Genomic DNA, 27,805 nt, shown 5'->3' on the forward strand with positions numbered 1-27,805 from the left:
GTTCCTGGGGAAATGTTTATGGCTGAGATTTCACTTGTAGCTTTAACTATTTCAGATCACGGAACAGTGAATATCAGACTAAGAGTAACTTATGCTATTCTTTCAGTTGGGTTAGAGGAACAATTCTACTTGTAGGTCAGCAGAATGCTTTGTTTTGTTTCAGAAATTTTTATAAAAAAACCTATCTTACATATGTACAGCCCCTTAGAGTTTACAGATTTATCAAGGGCAGAGGAAACGGAAGTTGAGAGATTAAATACCTAGCCCAAGGACACCCTGCTCATAAGTGGTGGAGCCAGAATTGGAATTTGGTTCTTTTGCGTCTAGTGCTATAACAAAATATCATTGGCTCTGTCAGCGACATGGTGAGCCTTGGTCATACGTGGTTGTTGTTTTTTTAAAGTACCAAATGACTTGTGATCTTCTTCCTCTCTTCTTTGCACCTTAATACAGAAAAGGTTGTGAGATTTGCATAAATCTATTTTGAGGAGCTTCTTCTGGTGAAGGAAAAGAGAAGTTAACGATTTCTACTTCTGTGTCTCCTAAGGAAGATCTAAAAATCTAACTCAAATATGAGAAGAAAGGCACTGTTCCCTCTAGGTCTGTAGAAGTAAGAGCTGGATATGCTCCAAGGAAAGCACCAAACAACTTCTAACGCAATCACCACCATTTCTTGTAATTTTCTACACTTTAGAGCCAAAGGCGGCTCCACCTGCCTCCAGCTAGTTATAGCCCAAGGAAATGTGTCTGAGATTGGTTTGTAGGCTTTAATGAACCAAGAAAGAATTCCCACAGCCCAGAAATGGAAATTCAGCTGGATAGCTCCCGATCACCCTGACGACTGACTGACTGGTCTTTCCCTTGGACTCGGGTTAGGAGTTAATGTGAAACTTGCACAAAACCTCCCCTCCCCCGTGCTTATCCTTGGGAATGTAGAGACCTGACCTCAGTCACAATAAGTCACTATCCCTGGCCCCCACATTTCCGGACAGGGGAAATCTAGACTTCAAGTCTAGACCCGAGGCGAAGTCCTAGTGCTACTGCTAACTGGCTAGATGACATTGAGCAAATCTCTTCACCTTGTGAAGCCTTATTTATCAAATGAGGTAAATAATAGCACTTTAGGTTGTTGCAACCATCAAATAGAAAAGCACTGCACTAATGTGAAGCATAGGATTGTTTTTCATGATTCCTTAATGAGGAACAGATTACTCTAGGGGTTCAGACTTCAGCTTCTGAGTTCTGTGGCCTTGGGCAAGTCACTTACCTTTCTCTGAACTTTGGTTTCCTTACCTTTCCAATGAGATAATAACATTGCCTCCCTTATAAGATTGTTCTTAGAATTAAATAAAACAATGCCTCAGTAATGCTTGGCGCAGAGTAAGTTCTCAGAAAATGTTCGTTATCATTATTATGTATATCTATATATGATGTATGCACAATATATATTCTATTATATATCATATCATTATTACATAATTGATATTAAATATTAAAATCCAGGTAAACTGGAAGGAGAAAAGACTGAGGAACTATAAAAAGAAGGAACGGTCTGCCATTTGGAGTTTTGTTGGCTGAGTGTATGAGTGTGCAGGTATTTATGTCTGCACGGATGGGTGGATATGTAGCAGGGAATGAACCTGCTTAATGAGTAGTCTAGGTCTTTTTTTTTAGCACTGGCTGGTGGTGGGCCCTGGCTCCCCTCTCTCTCTCTCTTCTCCATTGCCCTGCTTCCTGCATCCTTGGACAGGCTGGGATTTGAGCTAGTGCCCTTCTGACACTGTTCTGTGCTCCCTCCTGCACTGCCAGTCCTCCTAGCTGCCCGTCCTCTCCCTCTCATCACCCCCAGCAGCAGGAAACCTGGGCAAATGGCCCCTGAGGGCAGCTCGCATCGCCCAGGTGTAGAGGCTGCCATAGGGCGAGTGTCCTCAGCACACGCTCGCCGCGCTCCGCACTCCCCGGCTCCGTGCGGGCAGGCAGTCAGTTGCACGCATCAGCCCAGTGTAGGGCGAGTGCCTTTGTTTGGGCCGAAGCGCCCGCCCCCACAGCCCTCCTGCCGGGCCCTGACCGCCCCTCTCCCTCTGTGCAGTGTCCACGGGCTCCGTGACGCAGGTGTCGTCGGTGAGCACAGACTCGGCCGGCTCCTCGTACTCCATCAGCGGCATCCTGGGCATCACATCCCCCAGCGCCGACACCAACAAGCGCAAGAGAGATGAAGGTAAGAGATGCACACGCAGCCCTGTCCGGGATGAACCCGACGGGCTCTGGTGTGGGGTGGATCAGTCAGAGAAGGAAGCGAAGATGCCCACTGAGCACCTGTTTGCCCGCAGAGCCCCTGAGTCCCCAGGTGGGGTGGACACGGGGAGGGGCTGAGTGCTCTGGGAGAGGCAGGCAGGCTGCTGGCTGGGACTGGGGGTTTCTCACTGACCCGCCCTCATCTTCACCTCTTGGGTGGAGGCAAGTGGGCCGGCAGAACCCTCCTGCCTGAGCTTTGTGGTGTGTAAGAAGACCCGTATGCAGATCTGATGCCTGAGGGCAGGGTGTGCAGGGTGTGAGCAAACGGTTGTCCCCTCTGCAGAGGGAGCCCGGGAGGAGAGGGGGTGCTGCGTGCCCTGCAGTGAGAGGTCAGCAGGTGGGTTCTTGAAGGGCTGTGCACAGTCTCCCAGAAGGCCTCCAGTAGTGGTGAGGGTGGGGGCTTTGAGGAAGTGAATCATTTCATCTCTGCCCTTGGGCCTGGAAGGAAGGAGTACAGAGGCCTCCTGGGGATTACCAAGATGGCAATCTTCCCAGTTCGTTTTTCTCAGCCCCTGTGTGCGCCTGCTGCCTGGGTCTCTGGAGCTGGCCGTCTCCGTCCCGGACATGGGCCCACCTTTACCCGGCTCTCTGTGGCCTGGATGGGCTGCCAGTGTTGCTGACCCCTAGGAGTCTGTAAGACATTAGTCAGGAAAGGAAAAAAAAAAACGCCTATGGTCTAGGGCCTGAGAGCCGCGTGACCGAAATCTTGATTCAATTATTCTGTTCCTCAGCACAATTCCCTTTCTCAGCTCCCTGTAAGGGATGTATGTTCTCGGGAGCACGTGCCTAAGTACTTAAGATCTGTAACTAGAAAAATGAGTCGGCCCGGCCGTGGATTGGCCTGTGGTCTGCGTGTCCTGGGCAGTGCAGAGGCTGGGCCTGAGGCCTCCGTTTGGAGCTGTGGGAGAGCGTGGGGATGGTTCACGGCTTCGGAACCCGCCTCACCTCTTTCCCCTGTTCTTGACACTCGGAGCAGATGTCAGAAGTGTTTAACTCAGCGGGTGCTGTGCTGTGTTACCGCAGGAGGCAGTGGGCCTACCATCTCTGTTGGTTTATGGGGTTGATGCTGTCATCTTTTCTCCCATTGTCACCTGGACTCGAAGCAGATGTGCCCAAGCTGGGGTCCAGCTGTGTTTGATTACGGTGGAGGGGCGGGTTGTGTGACGCTCCCTCACAGGCTGAGGGATCCCAGCAGAGATTTTTGGAGAAATTAAAAAAAAAAAAAAAATCTGGTTTGATGTTTACCACCAAACAGACAGGTCCTGATTTTGGCAGGGGGGACGCTGTTTTACCGTTTGCAGAACACTGTACCAACTTTCAGTCTCTGATCAGCGGCCACTGTTTAGCCTCTCAAGCTGCTTTAAAAGGTCTCCAGGGGCGTCTGGCTGGCTCAGTCGGTAGAGCCTGCCACTCATGATCTTGGGGTCATGAGTTCAAGCCCCACGTTGGGTATAGAGCCTACTTAAAATAAATAAATTTAAAAAAAATGTATTGAGTGGTCAGAATGCAGGTGTGTTGTTGGTCTCGACTGCTCTGTGCCATCAGATCATTTCTTGAGGATGGTGGCCCATTTGGGGTATTGACCTTTAAGAAGGACAGTGACAGATGAAGATGTGTCCAGGTGGGTGTAACCTGGATGGACAGGGGTCTGGATATCATAGCACCTGGAGAACACCTTGAGGCTCTAGGGTTGTTTTGATACAGTGAAGAGAAGAATGAGCAGGACTGGATCGTTGCCTTCAAATATTTGGGGGGCTGTCATGGAGGGTGAGAGGAATCAGACTTTGCTGTGTGGCCTTCAAGGCCAGCGTTGCAGCAGATGCAGAGGAGATTTCAGCTCAGTGTAAGAAAGAACGTGTAAATGTGAGAGTGGTCTGGGGCAAATGGGGGCTACCTTGGGAGGTAGTGAGTACCCCATCACTAGAGGCATGGAAGTGAAGCCTAGATGACCATGTGCTGGGGCTGCTGTACAAGAGTATCAAGAATTAGATGTAGGATTGGATAATCTTTGACATGAAGTTCTGATGCCCAGAAAGACCTGGGAAATGATCTAGTCTGTGGTCTGTGGCCTGGGGGCAAAGGGAGAATGATTTGTTGATGGTCCTGGAAGCTGGCAGGATTGGGAAGAGCGGGAGGCAAAGTTGAGGGAAGGGCCATGAGGGAGAGAGGCATAGTGGGCCAAGGGGAAGAGGCCAAGAGGAATCCTCACTCCCATTTCTCAGATGAGGTGACTGAGGCTCTGTAGGGTGGTGTCACTCGCTCCATTCCACTTTGCAGTCACCTCCAGCTAGGACTTGGCTATTTCCTGGTGCCACTCTTCTGCCCAGGCCTCAGGGCGGGGGGAGGGGGTGGTGGTGGTGGTAATAGAGTCTAGTCACAAAGGGCTTGCCCTCTAGAGCTCACGGGCTGGCGGGCAAAACCGACAAGCCCGAAGCCCCTCCAAAGGTGGTGCTGTGGTGACACCAGGCAGGGAGGGGTGGGCTGATTTTGACCAAAAGGATCCAGGAAGGCTCGTCCTAGGAACTGACCCTTTATCAAGGGAAAAATATTTTACATTGCTTCTGTTTTTAAATTTAAAATAATTAAAATCACATGAAATTTAAAATTGAGTCCCTCGGTTGCACTAGGCACATTTCGTGGTGTTCAGTAGCCTCCTGATGTTGCCCAGTGGCTACTGTATTGGGTAATGTGGCTTTAGTACAAGTGCTTGGCACATAACAGGTGCTCAGTAAGTGGACTGGATCAGTCATATGCCTGTAGAGCGTTCATAATTAGTAAGCAGGGGGAGTGGATAATCTCCTCAACCTGGAAGGTTTCTGTTTGGTATTTTGGGCTTCCACAGAAAGCTCTATTTGAATAAAGAGTTCTGTAGCAAAAACAAACAAGTTAGAACAACTGTTCAACTAGTGGATTGCCAAGGGCCCTTTCAGTCTAGAAATTCTAGGACTCTCCCCGGGACATTTTGCCTCTAAGATCAGCTTTGGGGGTATGGCCACTGTGTCCAAATCTCAGATGAGCTGTGTGTGGCTCAGGTGGCCGAAAAGGCCCTGGGGCCTCTGAGAGCAGAGCTGGAGCGGCTGCAGGAAGCTCCAGGGAGGCAGAGTACAACTCAGTGCAAGGAACAGCTTTCAAACTAACAGCCAGGCAGGGCCAAGGATGGGAGCATTAGGTTGGAAAGGTAATGAGCTCCCTGTCATCAGATGTGTGAGCAGGGGCTAGACAAAGGTGAGGCAGGAGAGGCAAAGAAGGCCTTCTGCTTTGGACTCTGTGACTTTTGAGGCCAGTTCCAATCTGGGTAGCACGTGGTTCTCTGACTGCCTGTCTGAAAGTGGTTCTACTACTTGTTTTCCCCTCCTGCCGCCTGACTTGAAGGCGGCCATCCACATGGACTTGACTGGGCAGAGGCCACACCACACAGGTTTCTCTCCCTGGCCTGCTCCTTGGCACAGGGCACAGCGCCCAGAGATGCTCAGGAGGCCTGTGGATGCTACTGAGGGTCAGGGGGCTGTGCTGCCCAGGCGGGGGACACAGCCTTCTCTCCTACTTGGGCCAGCCTGAGAGCTTGCACAGAGAAGTCTCTGGCATAGGCCTCAGAAATCCCACTGGCTAGGGGGACAGGGCCTGAAGCGCCCCCCCCTCCCCCCCCGCCAAGAAGGCCCATAGGAGGTGGTGGCAGGTCCGGACTTGGCCGGCAGCTGGAGCTGGGAAGAGTGGCCACAGGTGAAAGGGCAGCCCCACACCCTATTTCTTCCTGGGCCTTTGATCTCTGATGGGGCCTCTGTCCACCATCCCTGGGCCACCCATTCAGGTCTCTTCGACTTCCCCCTTCCCTTATCCCCCCGCCTGGAGTTTGAAAGGCCCTGAAAACACCAAGGTCAGCCGAGTGAGAATCCCTTTTCCTAGCTCAGAAAGCTGCCCAGTCCAGCACCAGTGTGGACTGTGGGGGCCTGAGCTGCTTTTTGGGGAGTAAAGGGCACATTGCAAGTGGAATTTCTGGCCTTCTGGACCCTGGACTGCTCTCTGCCTGAGAGGGCACAGTAAAGGCATCTAAAACCCCTAGGTGGCCTGTCCTTTCCAAGAGCTGCCAAGTCCAGCAAGACCCTCAAGGAGAGGTTTGGGAGCATTTAGCTGGACCTGTCATGACCAGGTCTACCCCTCTTTCTGGGGGTGCTTGTCTCCTCTATGTCTTTGTGTCTCTCCCCATGTCTTTCATTTTGGAGGTGCATCTCATCCAGTGTTATCTGCCTCTGTTTATGTTAATAGACTTTTTCTGTATCTGCTTCTGTCTCCTGGTCTAGCGCTCTCTCTTTCTCCCCCGCCCACACACTCTCTGTCACACACTGTCTCACGCACACACACACACACACACACACACACACACGCCCTCTCTCTCACACATTCTCACAACACTCTTTGTCATAAAATCTCACACATATACACACACTGTCACACACAAACCCTCTCTCTCACACATACACACTCTCTTTGTCACACACTCTCATACACAAATACACTCCTCCCATACCACACACACACTCTCTCTCTCTTTTTTTTTAAAGATTTTATTTATTTATTTGAGAGAGAGAATGAGATAGAGAGAGAGCATGAGAGGGGAGAGGGTCAGAGGGAGAAGCAGACTCCCCGCTGAGCAGGGAGCCCGATGAGGGACTCGATCCCGGGACTCCAGGATCATGACCTGAGCCGAAGGCAGTCGCTTAACCAACTGAGCCACTCAGGCACCCACTCTCTCTCTCTTTCACAACACTCTGTCACACACTCTCCTACATATACCTACTCTCACACACATACACACAACCTTTTACACGCTCACACACATATACACCTCTCTCTTATTCCTCTCTCTTTCTCTCATACATACTCACTTCCTGTCTTATATTCGCTCTTGCTCTCCCTCTTACCAACCCCCTGCTCCTCTCTTGCCTAGGTTGGAAGCCCCAGCTCAGCCCTGCTCTGCAGACCTCCATGGGAACCATTGCAGGGAGGGAAGGGCTTTCAGAAGCTCCCAGACCACACAAGGCCCAGGGCCCCTCTGAGCATGGGCAGACCCTGGTCTTCTTCTATTAGGACCCTTGTCCTTGCTGGACACTCAGACCCTGTCTGCTGTCCAGGGCTTGGGATGGAAGGCTGGAGCAGAAGGTGCAGAGACCCCTCTCAGATTTCCCAGAAGGGAATGGGATGTGTGGAAAGGTCAGGATTCCTGAGTTATGAGTTACAGGCAGCCTTTGATTCCACAGATCTCTGATCTCTGGAGAGCCCCAAATAAGATGGTGAGGTTATCGAGGCAAGGACAAGGCTCACAGGCCAGGGACAGAGTGATCTGAGGCCTCACTGTGGTGACATCCTCGGCGAGTTACTTAATCTCTCTGACCCTCTACTTTGTCATCTGGAAAGTATAGGTAGCACAAGCCTGGTGGGTTATTGTGAGGATAAAATGAAATCATACTCTTAAAGGGTTTAGCCCCAGGGCCTGGTCATAGAAAAAGCTTAATCAGTGGCCACTGAGGGAGACTGGGGCTGGAGGGTGTGAGGCCAGCCCCTGGCTGCAGGCAAGCGGGCTCCAGCCACAGTTCTCTTTGGTTGCTGAGACTAGATCTGCCCACCGCCCACTTCCTGCTTGTAAGACGACTGTTGTGGCAGGAAGACTGAACAACAGTGCCCCCACGTGTCAGCAGCAGAACGAAGGGCCACTTGCTTTGCTTTGCTTCCTTTCCCCAGGACCTTGGTCTTCCAGCCCCCTTGATGGAAGAATAAAAGGATCAAGTCTCAGTTGTCCACAAAAGAGGCCCTAGGTACACAAGAGAGTTTCCAAGATAGAGGGCGGAAGGCAGAGCACCTGGGCCTGGGAGGGCTGGGGGTCACCAGCTTGGACCTCAAGACCCCCCTGTTGGAGTAAAGGGCCTTGGAGAACATCTAGGACATGTCATGCCAGTTGTTATTCAGCTGGGAAAACAGGCTTGGAGAAGAGAAGGGGTCCGACCAGGTCACAGAGTAAAAATCTGGAAAACGCAGAGGGAGAGAATAGACTCTTCAGAATATCCTTGGTATCCTGTTGCTATTCGATGTGACAGGTCTCTTTCTTCTTTCCCATCTCTCCCATTCTCCTTGGTCCGGCTGCTGCCCCCACTGTTGAAAGCCACCAGCAACCCCATCAGCTTGTGCTGGGAGGGTGGGGGGGGATGGGGGGGAGGGAGGCCGACCCCTGCTGATCTCCCAGGGCTAACCTCGGCTCTTGACAATGAGCCCTGACCTTCCTGCCTTGCCTCCCATTCCTCTTCTTCATCCCTTCTGTGCTTCCACTCCCTGTGCATTTCTCTGAGCTTTCCTGTCTCTGGGCCATTATCCACGCAGGGCCCTCCCAACAGGAATGCCGTCCTTGATGCTGGTCCGTTGACCGGGCCTGGTTCCCAGTGCCAGCCCACTCCCTGAGGGGGATTTCCAGTGTTGGACCAGTAGTCCTTCACAGCTGGCTGAGGCCCTCAGATTCATCAGGCCCAGGATGGAGGCCACACAGGCTCTGCAGAGAGGGAAGGAAGTGACTACCATTTTGTCTCGATCTTTCCTGGGGCTTCACCAGAGCAGGCCCCATTCCCTAGCCCTCCATGAGGTGTGCCCTGGATGTCTCCTCAGGCTGGCCCTGCAGGGGGCCCTTCTCTGAGTTCTTTTTCTGTCTGTGGAGGGCTCAGGACCAAGGTTCTTGCTGGGAAGGGGATCACTTAGAACCCAGGTGGCAATGGCCAGCCTGGCTGTCATGCTTTACTTGGCTTGCCTTGCATTTAAAATAATTTTGAATTAGTTACTGACATTTAAAAATTGGGAGATTTCATATATGGATGTTTGGCTTTTCTTGGGAAAAAACCCCCAAAACCCCATTCTGGCCACACTGGACGGGCTTTCCCACATAGCAACAGTGGTCTGTGGCTGTTGAGTCTGCAGACCTCAGACTGCTCCCTACTCCACTTGCTGTCAGTTAGTCATGTTCCAGTTTTCTCTACCCAAAGGCTTTTGAGTTTTTGGAGTCCTAGGATGGACTTTGAAGAACAAGTCTGAGTTAGGTCTATGGCAACGGAAGCCTGTGGGAGGCAGCACCCTGACTGGGCCCAGTGTTGCCGTGTGTGTGTGTGTGTGTGTGTGTGTGTGTGTGTGTGTGTGTGTGTGTGTGTGTGTGTGTGTGTGTGTGTGTGTGTGTGTGTGTGTTGTCAGGGAAGAGGGCCCAGTGTTGCCGTGTGTGTGTGTGTGTGTGTGTGTGTGTGTGTGTGTGTGTGTGTGTGTTGTCAGGGAAGAGGGCCCAGTGTTGCCGTGTGTGTGTGTGTGTGTGTGTGTGTGTGTGTGTGTGTGTGTGTGTGTGTGTGTGTTGTCAGGGAAGAGGGCCCAGTGTTGCTGTGTGTGTGTGTGTGTGTGTGTGTGTGTGTGTGTGTTGTCAGGGAAGAGGGCAGTCAGGTTCTTAGGCCAGTGGGGGGATGGGGTAGGGAAGGCAGTAGGGCAGGGTCAAAGAGCCGTACCCCTTGTCTCCCAGAACAGTGAAATTGAGGTCATTCAGCCACACCCACCAGAAGAGGTAGTCCAGGTTTGGAGGGCATAGGCTTGGCCTCAGGGCATACAGGGGGTGCTTAGTGGCATTGACGATAAGGACCCAGGTTTCCATCTCCCAGCCTGGCTGGCCACTCTGCCCTGTCCTTCTGGCCTTGCAGACGTTGGCACTCTGACAAATGTCAGTCTTCCTTGGTAAAGCAGGGGACCTGAAGCCAGGTGGCCAATTGGAGGGGCTTCTTGGGCCTTTCCCTAGTGCCTAGGGCCTGTCCCTTGGGTGTTGGGGGGGTCAGGTTTCGGTTCCTCCTGGCCCCCGAGTCCCTGAGTTTCAGTTTGATTCAGTGAGTGAGAGCCTGTGTGAGAGCCAACACCATTGAATACCCCCTCCACCCCTCCCTACCCCTGTTTGCACACTTGCTCTGCCCAGGCCTTCCCCTCTCAACCCCCAGCTCCTTTTCTCATGAGCTGTGGGCATGTGTTCCAGAGAACCCTGGGAAATGTAAAGGGTGGGCTGGCAGTGTGAGGATCTCCATTCAGGGAGTTGGTTCTGAGGTCAACCAGAACAAGAGTTGTGGGATCAGCTGAGAGGACAGCTTAAGGGATATAGAGCCTCAGCCACAGGGGGCAGGCTCCCTGCTGGGAGCTCCAGGTGGGATGCACTTGCCTTTCTTTACCACTCTGTGTGTCTGAGGCCCTGTGGGCCAGAGGTTCCCATAGTTCCTTCTCTCTGGCTTTGGAATACAGTTGAATCCTTGGCTGCAGTCTGCAGTTCAGGGGCTTCACAGGGCTCCAAACTACTAGAGGCTTCTGAGACAGGGGCAGGAGCCCGGAAGGAGGGGTAGTAGGACCTCTGGGTTCCTGTCCTGATTCTGTGGCTAACTTACTGGTGACCTTGGAACCCCTTCCTCTCTCTGGGCCTCAGTTTCCTCATCTGTAATATGGGATCAAGGAATTCCTAAGGTTTTTTATGGCACCAAGAGTCCAACCTTCTCCTAATCCCATCTCAAGTTCTGTTGCAGTATTTTAGAACAGTGGTTCTCAAACTTTTGGTCTTGGGACCCCTTTAAACTCTTAAAATTTATCAAGGACCCCCAAAGAGCTTTTTAGTTTATGTGGGTTAATTAAAACATAAAAGTTTAAATATTGACTTACTAATTCATGAAATAAACAAGTAACATAAGTCATATGTTTGAAATAAGAGTCATATTTTCCAAACCAAAAAATTTAGTCGGGAGTGGCATTGCTTTACAATTTTGCGAATCTCTTTAGTATCTGGCTTAATAGAAGACAGCTGGATTCTCCTATCTGCTTCTGTATCCAATCTGCGCTGATACCACACATCCTATCACCTTTGGAAAACTCCACTGTATATTTGTGAGAGATTGAGAGTGAATAGGCCAATAAAATCTTGGTTTTATTGTGAAAATAGTTTTGGTTTCACAGGACCCCCTGAAAAGGTCTTGGGGACCCCTTAAAGGGGTCCCTAGACTAGACCTTGTGAATCTCTGCTTCAGGCTACTGCAAACCCTGAGCTTGCTTACTTATCACTCCTACAGAGAGGGAGAACAGCTAAATGGTTTTAGTTAAAAGGAAAGGTACCCTCAGTTTCCTCCATACTTAGCTCCTGAAGGCAGTGGGAGCCATGGCAGGTCTTTGAGCTGGGGAGGGAGTAACATGCTGGGCTTTGGAAACCCTCCCCTAGCACATTGGGGTATACAGTGCTTGCTTGTCTTCCAAGCGTGAGCTCCCATAGAAAGACACAGCTACTGAGGTTTCCCTCATTTCCAGCAGAGTATCTGTGGGGGTGGAGGTCTGATCTCCCTCCAGCAGGCTTCCTTCAGGGTAAATAGCAGCCACCTAGTGCTCTCTAAGAGCCTGGGGAGTGGGCATATTGAGACCCAACCACATCTCCCCATCCCGGCTCAGCTCTGCACTGGCTGGCAGATCCCTGAGACCTCACCCTGGGCATAGTTTTGGTGAGGAGAAAACCACAGAAAATATTATTGAATAGGAATGAAAACGAATAAAATGAAATAAAGTAGTAGGTTTGGTATTTATCTTGACTCTGCTATTTGAGGAAAAGAGGGTCTGAAAGGCAATTGAGACAGGGGAGATTTCTGTTTTGATTCCATAGGGGCTTCTGGGTGTTTCTGGAATGCAGTAGTTGGTCACTGGCATGTGTGTGTGTGTGTGTGTGTGTGTGTGTGTGTGTGTGTGTGTGTGTGATTTCACTTTGGAATGTCCAGTTTTCGTGTTCAGTGGTACAAGTTTATCACTTGCCTGTCTTTCCTTGGACTAATGGACTCACATGGAGGAGAGGGAGAAAAAGAGAATGTCCTAAGGTCATTTGAGAAGAATTGAGAGACGGAGGCTTAAAGGTGTTAGAGAAGAAGATGTGTATGAGGAGCAGATTGCTTGCAGTGAAATGAACTGCACTGTGTGTGAGAGGAACAGAAAAGCCCGGCCGGTGGAGAGACTAGAGGGGGCAGATGAAAAGCGACAAAGGGGGCAGACACTTCCTAGTACTCGCCACCAGGTGGCACCATTGACCCAAGACAGCTTAGTTGCTGTCCTGGGTTGGGGACTAGAGGGGTAACAGAGCAGTGTGTCCTGGCCATGTGTGAACTTTGTGTGCTTGTAACTTAGTGGGGGGTGGCAGTGGCCAGGGAAGTGGACCATTTCCCTGAGTCTCACTTCTTTCACAGCATTTAGTTAGGGCGGGAGGGGGCTGAACCGTCCTTGTTGGGGATCAGTCTGGTCCTTCCTCACCTCCACGGTGCAGGTATCTTGATATAAACCTTCCTGGGAGTCAAGTCCTTGGTTCTCCTCTGACCTTTACTTGCTGCGTGATCTTGGGCAAGTCACTTCTTTCTGAGTCTTGTTTTCTGCATGTCAAAATGTGGAGATTTGAACAAGAGGTTTAGGGGATCTTCTGGGCTCTGACATTCTGTGGTGTGCCTGAGGGAACGGGAGCGTTGGAGTTAGATTCAGGATCATTCTCTGTCAGCTGTGTGACCTTGGGCAGGTCACTTCCCATCTGCGGGGTTAGAGTAACCCTCCCTCAGACTCTTATATAATGTAGCAGGTGGGAGAGGCTTTGCCATCTTTTTTGGTCCTGTAGGACAGGAAGGGGTTGCAATGGATCGTTTTCCCTGGAATTTAAGTTGGCTGGAGGCAAACATTCCACAGCTTAGAAAGTTTGTGCCTCTGCCTGTGACCACAAATAAAGGCCTATCACAGGTGTTTGCTCAAGGGCACTGCGTCTCTTGAATCTACTCATTTCTGTCTGTCCCTACTGCTACTGCCTTGGTCCAAGCACTCTCTCCTCTTGCTTGGACTATTACTGTTGCTTCCTTGTGCATCCCCACCTCCAATGTCCCTGACTTCTCCAAAGAGTCCACTTTCACAGAGCAGCCCCAGCTATGCTTCTGAAATACAGTTCTTTTTTTTTTTTTAAAGATTTTATTTATTTATTTAACAGAGAGAGACACAGCGAGAGAGGGAACACAAGCAGGGGGAGTGGGAGAGGGAGAAGCAGGCTTCCCGTGGAGCAGGGAGCCCGATGCGGGGCTCAGTCCCAGGACCCCAGGATCATGACCTGAGCCGAAGGCAGATGCTTAACGACTGAGCCACTCAGGCGCCCCTGAAGTACAGTTCTGATCAGTGACTCTCCTGAAGGGTTTTCAGCCTACAGATCTGCCCATTGTTCTTGGAAGCCTACCAAACTTCTTAGTGAGGTTACAATGCCATCCTTCCCTGGTTCGGGCTCCTGCCCATCTTGTGAGCCTCATTCCTTTCCACCCTCCTTTTTTCATGCTTATTCCAGTCACACCAAACCTCTTTCCATGCCTTGTTATTTCCTGCTTGCAGCCGAAGGGATCTGAGCACGGGTTGTAGAGTCAGGCAATGGGGGCTCGGGTCCTGATTCCAGCCATACCTACTCATGTGACTTTGGGCCAGTTATCTGATCTCTCTGAACCTCAGTTTCCCCATATGTAAAATGAGGGCACTGACTGTGCCTGTGATTGGGCTATTAGGTGGATTGATGAGGAAGGTAATGCTTGAAAAGTGCCCAAGGTGACCCCTGTGCAGGATACGTGCTCAGTAAAGGCTGCTTTTTTCTATGATGCTTTTCCCACTGCTTGGGAAACTGTCCTCTCGCACCCACCATTTACCCAGGTGACAGTCCACATCTTCAGGATCCAGTGTGAATAGCAGCACTTCCTCAGTGATGGCTTGCTTGGTGCTCACTCCTGTTAGCTCCCCTGGCCCCACCTGCAGCACACAGAACCTGCCTCTGGATAAAAATACCACAGCTGTCAGTTTTCTTCCCCATGAGACTGTATCTGCAGTGGTCACCATTGTTGCCCTCGTACCCAGCACGGGGACTGGTTCCCGGTAGCCAGTATGTACTGAATGGCGGGGGTGGGAGTGGGGGACAGACTCTGGATATCATAGAAGACTGGAGCCCATCTGGTCAGCAGGTATGGGCTGCTGTGTAGAACCCAGAACCTTGTACATCAAACATCCATCTGCTCCTGCCTGACCCCAAATCCTCTGTCCTCCAGCCTCTGTCGTCCGGCCCCCAAGAAAGGATCTCATAGCAACCATTCTGGAGGGGAAGGGAGCTCTCTCATGGTCTAAATACACATATACACATACACGCGTGCACGCGCGCACACACACACACACACACACACACACACACACACACACACACAGACACCCATGCTGGTGCCTTCAGCCCTGGTCCTGCTTGCCTTCCCTGAGCATGTTATCCAGTGTGTATAGATCATGGCCCCAAATCACAACTGCAGTATGGCACCACTAGAATACCCAGCACTTATTGAGTGTTTACTATATATATTTGAAATTATTAATGCAGTTAATACTCACCACAATGGTACCAGGCAGGTACACTTATCATCCCTGTTTTATAAAGATTCAGAGATCCAGGAAGTTGCCCAAGGTCACATAGCTCCAACACTCAAGGGTGGCAGTGTTGGGACTGGCACCTGGGTGGGTGGTGGGCTCCAGAGGAGCCTCATCTGCCATCCTGATCTTCCTCTCACACAGTGTCACAGCAGGATGACATCAATGGGAATTCCCCCAGCTCTCAAGTCACTTTTTTTCCTTCCCATTTCTGCCATCCCTATTACCCTGCCAGACTGAGCTCAGGGGGTCCTTGGCTCAGAACATGCTTCATTACTCAGGTGCCCCACTTCTGAGTTTTCCCCCGACACTGCCATGCACACTTTGTTTTCACACCTTCAAGTTGGTCAGTTTCAAGTGCAATAATTGGCTGATGACATGTAGCCTTTAAACCACAGCAGGGTAGTGCAGTGGGTGGGCTAGAGTCTGGACCCAGCCCTTCCATTGACTAACTGTGTGAGCTCTGACAAGGACCTGCTTTGAGTTTCAGTTTCCTCACCTGCCAAAAGGCGATAATAATTCCTGCTTTTCCTGGCAATTAAAAAACGTTACTTGTGATATTTTGATAGACACTGGCACATGGTAAGTTTAAAAAACAGCTATTATTATTTCTGTCATCAGAGCAAAGGGTTTTTACACTGAATTCAGATTCCTTGATGACTTTGTTGAGAACCTTCTAGATTCCCAGCTCTTTTGCTTTCTCCTTTCTTTTTAAATTTTTATTTAAAAAATTTATTTATTTGAGAGAGAGAGCATGTGAGTGAGTGGGGGGGGGTGAAGGAGCAGAGAGAGAGAGGCATAAGCAGACTCTGCTGAGCGTGGAGCCTGAGATGGGGCTCGATTTCATGACCCTGAGATCAAGACCTGAGCCAAAACGAAGAGTCAGATGCTTAACCGACTGAGCCACCAGACGCCCCCTCCTGTCTTTTTTTTTTAATGATTTTTTAAATTTTTTTAAAAGATTTTATTTATTTATTTGAGAGAGAGAGAATGAGAGACAGAGAGCATGAGAGGGAGGAGAGTCAGAAGGAGAAGCAGACTCCCCGCCGAGCAGGGAGCCCGATGCGGGACTCGATCCCAGGACTCCAGGATCATGACCTGAGCCGAAGGCAGTCGCTTAACCAACTGAGCCACCCAGGCGCCCTTTATTTTTTAATGATTTTATTTCTATTGCTAGGACTAATGATAGGATTATTCAGGCAAGGGGTTAGGAGAAAAAGAAAGACATACCCACCAGAATTTATATTGGCAGAACTTCAGCTCTATATTTCAAGAAGCTACTAATTCAAATTGTGGATGAGGACAGCTTGCAGAGGCAGGATGAGCCTGACATGCGGCGGAGAGGCCTGGGTTCCTAACCCGGGTTCAGCCACTGTCTTGCTGTGTGATCTCAGTCAGGTCCCTCCCCTCCGGGGACTCAGTTTGGATGTAGTGAGCCCAGACAACCCTTCCAGCTCCTAATCCTTCCCTTTCCCTCCTCCCTCCTCCCTGCTGCCCCCTCCCTCCTCCTCCCATCTTCTCTCTCTCTGTTTCCTTTCTGTCTGAGACACAAATGCCATCCAGCACTCTTGAATGGGACTTTTGTTCGGCTAACATCTCTTTTCTGAAAAGGACCATCGGTCAGGTTTGTATCTGTTAAATGCGGGCACATTTTATCAGTTAAGAACCTGCATCCCGCCCCCCCCAAGACATAGCCTTAAGGAGCAGACAAGCTGCGAAGGGGAGGCTTATGGGAGACAACAGAGGAAAAATAAATAAAATCTCTTTGGGGGCCTAATGTGTGGTCCCTACAGAAAATGCCTTCTTTCCGAGGAGCCCACTTTCCTGCTCTTGCCATGACCTTAAGCATTTTCCAGCTCCACTCCAGTTATGATTCGTGTCCCCCTCTTAGCTCAGCACAGAATTGCGGGGTGGGGGGGGGAGGGCAGAGCTGTGCTTGATTGGTCTCCTCTTTGAGATGGGCTTTAGAGCACTGGACTTGGAGTGACAGGGCCCTGGGTGTGAGTGCTGGTGATCTGGGACAAGCCATTCTGGGCCTCAGTCTTCTTGGCAAAAGAGAACAGAATGCCTTCCTCAGAGTCTTGTGCAGACTGGGTGAGAAGCAATGTGTGAGAAAGTGCTTTGTAAACTGTAGAGCTCCCTGCAGGTGTGAGAGGGTTCTTATGCTTCATGTCATGAGCCTGTTCTGTGACCTTGAACAATTCCTTAACTTCTGCAAAGGTCAGCTTTGCCATCTGTAAAATGGGAACTACCTAGGTCATGCAATTACTGTGAAAATTCCGTAATGGGTGTGAAACCCTTGGCCCAGTTCTTGGCGGTGGCAGGCGCCCAGGTCGAGTTCAGCACCCTGTCCCTTTCCCTTTCTCATTTCTTCACAGCCCTACCCCTGCGAGTCCAGCGCACAGTCATTATGCGAAAGGCTTCTGAAATCTGGCTGCCCAGGCTGAAGGCCAACTGGCCGCTCCTTGGCTGGGATATCTCGGGCGACTTCCCTAACCTGGGCCTCCATTCTGGAAGGAATGGAAAAGAAGGATAATAGTAATGTTTCCTTCAGAGGGTTGTTGAGATTAGACTCTGCTCAAACACCGCTCCGCCCAGAGTCGGCGCCAGGTGAATCTTAGCGGCTCCGAACGGCCCGGCCGGTTGCGGGCCCCGGGCTGGGCGGCGTCTCTTTCCAGCCCCCAGGCCGGGGGAAGAGTGCCAGGCCTGAGCGGAGCGGAAAGGGGTTTACTCAAAGTTGCACCAGGATTCAGATGCCAGGATCTTTGAGGAATTTCCAGGGATTCGGTCAGAGCCCTCCCCGCCCCCCCGCCCGGTTCCCCTCGGCCGGAACGGAGGGCAAACCCCTTCCAGGAGGGCATTGGGATTGTCCTCCGCGACGGGGAAGGAGAAATAAATTCAACCGCAAATTCAGACCGCGGCGCAAAAAGAAGGGAGCGCGCGGCGCCCTCGGGAAGGAGGCGGCCCGCCGCCCGGCTCCGCCAAGCATTTGCAATTTAATTGACATTTGGCGGCAGGAAGCCAATCAGTATAAGTCAATTGACGTTCGGCGATAAAACTACGCGGCTGCCGGGCGCTCCCCCCGCCGGCGGCCTCGCCTGGGCCGCGGGGCACAGCGTGGCGGCCCCGGCAGGTAACGGCGCTGGCGCGTGTCTCGGCCCGCGAGGGGGCGGCGAGCGGCCCGCTGATAGCCGCGCAGCCCACGGCGGCCGGGAGAGGCCCCTAATGAATGACTTTATTTGCTGGGGCCCTGCTGAGAACAATTGAGTTTGTTACGGTAACAACGGATGCCAGCTTTCTGGGCCCCGGGGAGCGCGGGCGCGGCGGCAGCCGGGAGCGGGGCAGCGGAGCAGATGATGCGCGCCGGCGGCGGGGACCCGGCCCAGCGCATGTCAGGAACCCGGGGATGCTGTGCACCCCGCAGCCTGCGGAGGACAGGCCGCGCTGCCGGGGCGCTTGGGACGGAGGTGGATGCTGCACACCGCTCTCCCCTTGGACCACGGTGCAGAGTTGGGATGGCAAGATGCTTCTTGCATGTTGGACTGGCTGGTCCTCCTGCGGTCCCTGCGGCCTCTTCTCCCCTCGGCCCCTGGGGCCTAGGGGGTTCAGGTCTGGCTGGGTGATGCTTTGACATCCACTTTTTGTCTCTTGCACGAGTGGAAGAGTAGAAAAAGGCAGAAAGGCATCTCTGCTTCGAGTGCCATGGCTTGACAAATTCAGGGCTGGATTTCAGCCCACCGTATGTACTGGCATTGTCTCTATACCCTCCCGCCCTGGAGAGGTGGCCTTCCCTCCATTTCTATCCCCAGTCTGGCATCCCCGGGCTTTGTGGCATGGCACCTCCCACAGGAAGCCCTCCTTGCTCCCACAGAGAAGGCTGTCAGCCATTCAGCCTCAGTGCCCAGCATGGAGCCCGGCACAAAGCACAGAGGTGGAAGGAGTGGATAAGAGACAGGACTTCTCTCTTCCTTACAATCTCTTTCTTTCCTTCTGGTTAGAGACACCAGAGTGCCTTCTCTTTTTTTCTGTTCTGGTTCTCTTTTCAGACATGCCGTCATTCATTCACTCAACAAATAGTTACTGAGAGCCAACCATGTGTTAGGTACTCTGGTACTAACAGGTCACTGCTCTTGGGCAGCTTGCTGGGTCAGTGAGAGAAGATAATGCACTTCATATGATAAATATGTCAGGCACCTGCCGTGTGCTGCATAATGCCCCAAATTCCGAGTTGGCAACAGCTTAATAAAGGTTTGCTGAGGGCTTTTCCCTCTGTCGTTGCATTCAGTGATCCCTAGTGCCACCCTGTGACAATCACCCTTATTCACAGATGGACACACTGGTGCTTAGCGTGTGTAAGAAGCAGCATGCTGCTGTGGAAGGAGTCTAGCGTGGGAATCTAACACTAGTTTGGCACGTGAGCTCTATTTTCTTCCCTCCTGTGCCCCAGTATCCTCATCTGTAAAATGGGGGAGTTGCAGTTGATGATCTCTGAGGATCCGTTGAGGATGAGTGGTCCACAGGGGAGATGGAGATAGGACACGGGTCTCTGTTCCCAGCCCATGGCCCCCTGGTCTTGCAGTGTGACCAGTGGAGGAGAGAATACTCTTTTTTCTCAGCCTTATGAGGCTGGCAGTGAGACAGAGGCACTGACAATGTGGCAGGCACTTGCTCCCAGCAGCCTTAAGAAGTGCAGGTGCCGGGGCGCCTGGCTGGCTCAGTCAGTGGAGCGTGCCACTCCTGATCTTGGGGTTGTGAGTTTAAACCCCACGTTGGGTGTAGAGATTGCTTAAAAATAAAATCTTTTTAAAAAAGGAAGTGCAGGTGCTCTTCTATTTCCTTTTTGCAGATGGAAAAGATGAGAGATTAAATCACCAGTCCAGGGTCACACAGCTAGTACGTGCAGGGCCGGGATTCAGACCCACACAGTCTTGTTTCCGAGCCTGTGCACTTACCCGCTCTACTCGTGGCAGGAGTAACGCCTCCTCCCACCCTTCCCCTACTCTTACACCTCGCCCCAGGCTTTGTCCCACCTCCCCAGCTCTCTGAATTCCAAGCGCATTCTGCATGTTTGCAGGATAGCAGGAGCACTGCTCAAGGTGTCTTTCCTTCCCCTGGCCTTTTGGTCTTTCCTTTGTTACAGTCCCCCGACAGGAAGGAGAAGCTGCTGCAAAACCTGAGTCCCTTCTTGGCTCTGTCCTAGCTGGATTATTGTATTTGGGAAATGGATTTCCAAAAAGGATAGGGGTAATCCAGGTGTTGTCTTTTAGGAACAAGCTCTCACCATTCATGTTGAGGAACTACATTTATTTTATTATGTTTTAAAGATTTTATTTATTTATTTGTGAGAGGAGGGGGAGAGAGAAAGCATGAGTTGGGGGAGGGACCAGGGAGAGGGAGAAGCAGACTCCCTGCTGAGCAGGGAGCCAGATGCCGGGCTAGATCCCAGGACCCTGGGATCATGACCTGAGCGGAAGGCAGACTCTTAACTGACTGAGCCACCCAGGTGCCCTGGAAGTACATTTATTTTAGAGTTAATTTGGGCACCTGTCTTCCTGTCTCTCAAAAGGGGTCTGGAGAACTCCTTCTGTCCCTGGTTATATCCCTTTTTCAGGAAGACAGATTAGGGAAGAATAATGCCTAACATGGGACAGTCTTAACAGGCAGAACTGGAGGGGCCTCAGAAGACATATAGAGTGATTACCTGTCAACTCAGTGTCCCCTCTTTAAAACAAATATTTTGTAGTGCTTCCTTTGCTATCCTAAAATGAAATTTAGAAACAATATAACCTACCTACACATATAATTTAAGAAATCAATTCAGTGCCCCAATTGTGACAAAAGAGGGAAAGAAAAATAAAATCATAATAAAATGATGTATTTCATTATGTAAATGCTCAGGCATGACTACACCAGAAGACATAATAGTCAGTTGCACTTATGCATAGAATCACCATGAACGCAGCAGCTACAAATGTGGACAGCTGTGTTTTTTGGCAATACCAATTCTTCTGGTGGTGTTGCCATCAATAAACTGATTTTCTGAAATTGTGAACATGTCTTGATAAAATTCCAACCAAAACAAAGAATAATCTTTCCTCTATGTGGTGGTTGCATTCCTGGAAAAGTCAGTGTAAATTAAAACGCTAAATTTGTGTAAGCAAAACAGTTAGGTTCATGGTTCCGATATTTATGAAGAGAGTTTTCACCAACCTGAATGTATGATGGGTCATACCAAAGCGGTGTGGGCACCAGGCAACTCTTCACTGTGCTGGACCGGGCTGAGTGTCCCCCCCCCCGCCCCACCCACTAAATGCCATCATTTCTCTCCAGTAACAGAAACTCACAGATTCCCCACATTTCCTCTGATCCAATCATCTTTGTTGAGATCCACTGAAACAAACAGTTTCTCTCCGGGGTCCCTTCCTTTGGGAAGTTCTGTGACTCTGTTAAAAAAACAAAATCTGGGGTGCCTGGGTGGCTCAGTCGTTAAGCGTCTGCCTTCGGCTCAGGTCATGATCCCAGGATCCTGGGATCAAGCCCCGTATCAGGCTCCCTGCTCAGCGGGAAGCCTGCTTCTTCCTTTCCCACTCCCCCTGCTTGTGTTCCCTCTCTCGCTGCGTCTTTCTCTGTCAAATAAATAAAATCTTAAAAAAAAAAAAACAACAAAATCTGCATTTGTTGTGCACCTACTGTGTGCAAGACCTGGCACTGGGAAGATAGAAACGTGACCTGCTTTCTATCTGGGCTGTGAAAGATGAGCCCCTACACCATGGGTGCCAATCTTCCAGGAGGCCTCTGTTCTCAGGCACAGTCCCCTACCTCTGATCTCTGTTTGGGATACTCTCTGTCTCCTTCCTCATACGCGCAAGCCCAAATCCTGGCTCAAATGCCACCTCCACCCTCCAGGAGGCTTTCCCTGACTGCCCCCCTCAATACCAGACGAGTTCTCTCTATCTCCGGGCCCCCATTGCCTGCTGTTTGGGGTCCTCTAGGGTCCTTGCCCATGCTTGAATCAGAGCTCCATCTCCAGGCTTTGTGTCCCTGCCAGAGAATGGGTTCCCTTGAGGGCTAAGACTGGGTTCCCTTGCGGGGCTATGCTTGCGGTCAGAGCACAGGCAAGAGTTGGTTGAATGCTTGAACCAAGAGATGCAGCTTAGCCAGGTACCCTTCTCTGTGTACATCTTGTCCTTTTAATTAAGCAAATGAAATGGCTTCTCCTGTCCTCACGCCCTGGTCCTCATCAGCTGACATGAGATGGTTGCAGTGCAGACAGTCCTATCTCATTTGGGGTCTAACAGCCTGCTTGGTCTGACCCAGTGCTTAGACTCGACAAAATTTATTTATTTATAAAGATTTTATTTATTTATTTGAGAGAGAGAGAGAGTGTGTGTGTGCACACGCACGAGGGGGGAGGGGCAGAGGGAGAGGGAGAAGCAGGCTTCCCGTGGAGCAGGGAGCCTGACACGGGGCTCCATCCCAGGACCTTGGGACCATGACCTGAGCCAAAGGCAGACACTTAACTGCCCGAGCCCCCCCTGGTGCCCTGACTCAGCACAATTGCTTGAGCCCATTGCACAGATGAGCTGAGCCGTGTAAAGTCCCCCGGCTGGCGAGTGGCAGAGCCCGAGCTGGTGCATGAGGCACTACTATCCGTGTCATCTAAACACTTCCAAAGCTGGGCCTCCCTCCTAGGAAGTCATTCATCCATTTAGTGGCTCCTGACTCAGTGTCGGGCACTGTGGCCTCCGTGGTAGGCCAGGCCTGGTGGCCCCCTTTGATTTCCCTGTGGGGGCTCTGTCTCCCTAGCCCCAGGCCAGGCACGGAAGGGAGTGGCCAGCCTTTACCAGCAGGTCATCGAGCAGTGGCCATCTCTGTACTTGCTTAGTTTTTCACTTTCAGTGAAATGTCCACTTTCATCCATTCATTCCACAAGTATTTATTTTGTGCCTGCTATGTGCTCTGGGTCCTGGAGACACAGCAATGAACAAGATAGACAAAAACCTCTGCCCTCATGAGCGACATTCTAATAAGGGAAGAGAGAATAAGTAAATAAGGAAAATAAACAGCGTGTTGCTAAGGGCGCTGGAGGATAACAAAGCTGGGGAAGGGGACAGAGCGTGAAGCTGGGGAGGGGGGTGGGTATAGGCTGGTGTGGTAGTCATAATGATGAAATGACATTTGAGGAGAGACTCTCAGGGAGGGAGGGGTGAGCCAAACAGATATCTGGGGAGGAACGTTCCAGAGAAAGAGAACAGCATATGCAGAGGCCTGAGGCAGGGGTGTGCTTGGCATAATTGAGGGACAGCAAGGAGGCCCGTGTGGCTAGAGCAGAGTAAGTGGAGGAGAGTGGGAAGAGGGGAGGTCAGGAAGGACCGGTTGCAGGGCGGGATACCCAGAATCATCCATTTAGTGGCTCCTGACTCAGTGTTGGGTACTGTGGCCTCCGTGGTAGACAAGGCCTGGTGGCCCCCTTTGATCTGGGTACGCAGATGCTATAGGGCCTTGTAAGCCACGATCCACTGTGGATTTTGCTCAATGTGAGATGGGGCATCAGTGGGTGGCAACCCAGAACGTCTAACGGGGAACTGCAGAGGTGTGTTTTGCGCCCTGCCAACAGTGAGTCACTAAGTCCAGCAGATTTTCCCTCCTGATCATCTCCTGAACCTGGCTCTGAACCTGGGTAGTCATTCCCGTCATCAGCTCTATCCTGGGCAGGAACCTTCCTCTGGCCCCGGGGGCCTCGGTCACATCTCGCTCTGATGGGGTCTCTACACTGTGGCCAGATCTGACCACGTGAGCCCCTCCACTCCACAACCCTTCTGTGTCTGGCATGAACTGTAAGTGTGTGAAGAGGGTCAGACAAGGGCCCGACTATTTGGAAACCAGACTGGGGGATCTGGGAGGTGGGGATTGGGGTTACTGGAAGGTGGACTGTCATTTTGTGGGTAAGGGAGGCAGCGTGCTGCAGGGGGAGGCCCAGAAGCCTGTTCCCCACCCTCAGCAAGCCCCTCATCTCAGCCCTCTCTCTGGCCTCAGCCAATGGCTCCCCCCAGAGGCGCCCTCTTTATTTATTGTTTCTCCCCAGCTCCCGGCGGGCAGAGGAAAGTCCATTAGTGTGTTTGCAGACTCTGCCAGCTCTGAGCAGATGCAGGGCTGATTTGCAAACTGTCATTGCCCTGGCCTCCTCCAGAGACCCGCATGCTGGGCTGAGCCTTGTGGCTCCAAGAACCACCTCCCCCAGGCAGACAGCCGGGCAGAGCCCCTGTGCCCTGATTTCCCAAAGCGCAGCCCCTTGGCATGCAGTTGGGAAATTTAAATTAAATGCCACGAAGGAACCATAACAGCACATTGGGCATGTTGACAGTGGAGAATGAAGTTCTCTCTGTTGATAGGAGCTCATTGGCTCTGCACAAATTAGAGAGGTCTTGAGACAAAGTGCAAAGAGTCCTGAGCTGAGCACCTGGGATCCAGGTTTGCATTCTGGTTGGGCCACCGAGTGTCTTGGTGACTTCGGACAACTGTTTACTGGCCTCTGGGCCTCAGGTTCCAAGCTGTACACGAAGATGCAGGCAATCTTAGAATCCCCCCCTAAGCTCTAAAATTCTCTGAATCAAAATTTGAGGATGTTTCTTTCATTCAAGAAGCCGAGGACGGTGGTGTGCCCGGCATGGCTTGGCAATTCTGGAATTGCCCGGAGCTTGGCAGAGGCACTCGGGAGTGGAGACACTAGGGCTCTTAGTCTCCCCTGGCCTGATAACTCTGCGGGGTGACTTGGGCAAACCACCTCCCCCTCTTTGAGCCCATTTTCTCATCCATAAAATGAGAATGATAATCTCTTGCGCTACTCCTTAGGTCATTGTGAGAATCAGACAAACTGATGAATGTGGAAGGTCGGCGTGAATATATGCCCGAGTGGCGGTTGTTGTTACCATTTGGGGATGTACCTTACCCTGTATGGGCACATGCATTAGCCAGTATAATACAAGAAGATGCCCCTGCTGTGTACAGAGTCCAACCAGGTTGATTCAGCTATGTCACAGGGAATGACGCTTCTTCCATGCAGTGCAGACCCCCCGAGGGGTTGTGCTTGCTCAGTTCCGTGCCATCCTAAACCCACCATTGATGTGTGTGTGTTTGGAGGAAAAACACACCACAGATAGACACAAAAGTCTCTCGAGTTCTTTTCAGCTGAGACAGGAGATGACACACATTGGCGGACAGAGGCTGATCTCTGTGTATCCAAGAGGAGTCGAGCCAGTCCGAGTATATCTAACAGGTCAAGCTCTGAAATGAAGAAGCAATAAGCCAGTGAAATGGTACTATCACCGAAACATGATTGATCAATTGAATTCTATCAGAGACAGTGGACAGTGAGATTAACTCAGGCCTGATAGGTTCAATGAGTTAAAGCATGATGTTCATTTCAGCTTCATTTCACCAGTCTTTGCTTGTGAAATTGGTCAATCAATAGAGGTTGAAGATCATATATATATATATATATATCGGGGACCATCTTATGGGGAATATAATCTCAGTAGTTGGCTCCTGGCTGGGGCTGCCTGCCTCGGGTAATGGAGACAGAACAGGGACTCCATCAGCCCCATCGAAATGGCCTGATATCTTCTCCAAATGAAAAGTATTTTTGGATCTCTGATGATTTATCTTTTTTTCTCCCTCTCACTTTGATCTATGACAAAACCCATACCCATCTTGGAGAAATATAGTGATTTCTTCTGAAAACATTTGTGCAATGATCAGATAGATACACTTCAAAATATGAACCTTCTTTTTAGTTATATTGTCCTTGGAAAAAAATAAAGACAGTAATTTAAAAACCCAAATGGGGGTAATGCAAAGATATCAGTGTAAATATGATTTTTAAACACTTTTATTTATTTATTTCTGTGCAGTGGAGGATGGGGGACAGACTGCTATGTGCGTGGAAGCCAAAAAAGGGGGTGCATGCATAAGGAGGCCTTCCAGGTGTAATTAAAATGAAGCCTTTAGCATTCTTTGATCTCATTTAAAAGCACAACTCATAGAAACAAATCACCCTTTTGCTCCTGGTAATATTTCATTTGCTTTGGAATATTTTCACTATGGTGGTTAATTTAACATCCCTCCTAATTAACGTAGATCTCTCTCTGTAAGGTGGAGTAATTAGGTACTACTGTACAAGGTAATAGACTTGGACAGTATGGATTAGAGAGAACAGACTTGTCCCGTGGCAATGCACAAGGTATTCCTTCCTGCCTCTTCCTTGAGGTCATCTTGATTCAGTTAAGCACAAAGAAATCCCATCTCTCTCTCTTTTTTTTTTAAGATTTTATTTATTTATTTGACAGAGAGAGAGACACAGTGAAAGCAGGAACACAAGCAGGGGGAGTGGGAGAGGGAGAAGCAGGCTTCCCGCCGAGCAGGGAGCCCGACGCGGGGCTCAATCCCAGGACCCTGGGATCATGACCCGAGCCGAAGGCAGACGCTTAACGGCTGAGCCACCTGGTGCCCCAGAAATCCCATCTCTTCATATCAACGCCACAAGAGCTTCAGTTGTGTATTGGTACCATGTACAACCGAGTATACATTTGGCTCTGGATGACGTGGAGCAGCGCTGAGCAGCTAGCAGAGAGGAAAGAGCCTTGTGTGCTTTGCTCTCTTCCCCCACCCCCGATTCTTGCATTCCAACCCTCCTGAATTATAGCCATTCCCCCACATTTTCACTTGCCTCTGGGCCTTTGCATATGCTGTTCCCTCTAGTCGGAATGCATCTCCTCTCCCTGCCTCTTTCTTTGGCTCACTCCTTCCTACTCAATCTTAAGTCTTGAGCTTCATTTTTTTCCAGGTGGCCTTTTTGGATCACTCCTGCGCCCAGCCTGGGTTAAGTGGCGCGATTTAGTATAGGGTTAGGAGCAGACTCTGGAGTCAGACTGCTTGGGTCTGGATCCCAGCTCTTCAGTCTCTTAGCTGTGTGACCATGGGCAAGTTACTTAAGCTCCCTGTGCCTCAGTTACCTCATCTGTAAAATGGGAGGGGCAATCACAGACCTGACATTATGGGATTGTTATGAGGATTAAGCAGATATGGCTTCCTTTTTTGGCTTCCACGCACATAGCAGTCTGTCCCCCATCCTCCACTGCACTTAGAATAGTGCCTGGCACAGAGTAAGCTCTGTATAAGGGTCGGCTACCATCCTTTGGCTTCCGGGACTGCCTCCACTTCTCAGGCTCCTCACACTTACCTTACCGCATTGGAATTACTCACTTCTCTACGTCCTCCACTCAAGGGCAGGGGCCAGAATTTAGACCCCTCTCTGGTTCAGGTGCCACTCACAGGGCCAGACGGCCAGCAGGAGTTCGGTGCACGTTGCTCAGGAATGAATGGATCCACAAGGCTTGGAGTGGGCATCGGGGGCCTCGTGTGTTCCCAGGCTCAGCTCACTTTGGACCTGACCAGTGGCCCTTTGCCATCCCGGAGTGTGGAATCATCAGTCCCTTGGGGCCTTTCCCTCACTGACTCATTGGGTAACACACGGCACAATCCGATTCACTCTGGTTGAATCTGAACATACTTGGCAATTTGATAATTTTGCGTTTTTCTTCTCTGAGAAGAAAGATTGAGTGAGACTAATGGCTGAATAATGGTAGTTCCAGTGGAATTTCCTGCACGCAACTTTGATTTTTCTCGGCCCAGTTTAAGCTGGGATTTATACAATCACCCAGAACATCAATTTTGTTTCGGGGCTGCCATGAGACATTTCCAGCCCTGCCACCCTGGTGCCCAGCACAGGGCCTGGCTCACAGTAGATGCTCTAGAAATGTTGCTGGCTGAATCTTGTCTGTGCCCGGAATCCTATCTCCTTTATCTCCACGCCTTGTCTCCTCTGCGTATCTGGGGCCTGGCTTGGATGGGCCCTCCTGCAGGGCCCCCTCCCTGTTGTTAGTCATCTCTGGGTCATTTCATGTGTATTCTCCTTGCATTCTTTCATCAGCCCCGGGTCTCATGATGGTCCTATTTTACAGATGACAAAATT

General features: G+C 50.8%; 1 protein-coding gene across 6 annotated transcripts in view; it reads left to right on the forward strand.

The window, feature by feature from the left end:
* Positions 1–27,805, forward strand: part of PAX5 (paired box 5) — a 190,425-nt gene that overhangs the window by 29,198 nt on the left and 133,422 nt on the right. For all 6 annotated transcript variants that reach the window (XM_027616734.2, XM_027616736.2, XM_027616737.2 and 3 more), the window contains exon 5: positions 2,090–2,218. In XM_027616734.2, coding sequence (XP_027472535.1) covers positions 2,090–2,218 — 129 coding nt within the window. The remainder of the gene's footprint in view (positions 1–2,089; positions 2,219–27,805) is intronic.

This window comes from Zalophus californianus, chromosome 13 (genome assembly GCF_009762305.2).
Source record: "Zalophus californianus isolate mZalCal1 chromosome 13, mZalCal1.pri.v2, whole genome shotgun sequence".
NCBI lineage: Eukaryota > Metazoa > Chordata > Mammalia > Carnivora > Otariidae > Zalophus > Zalophus californianus.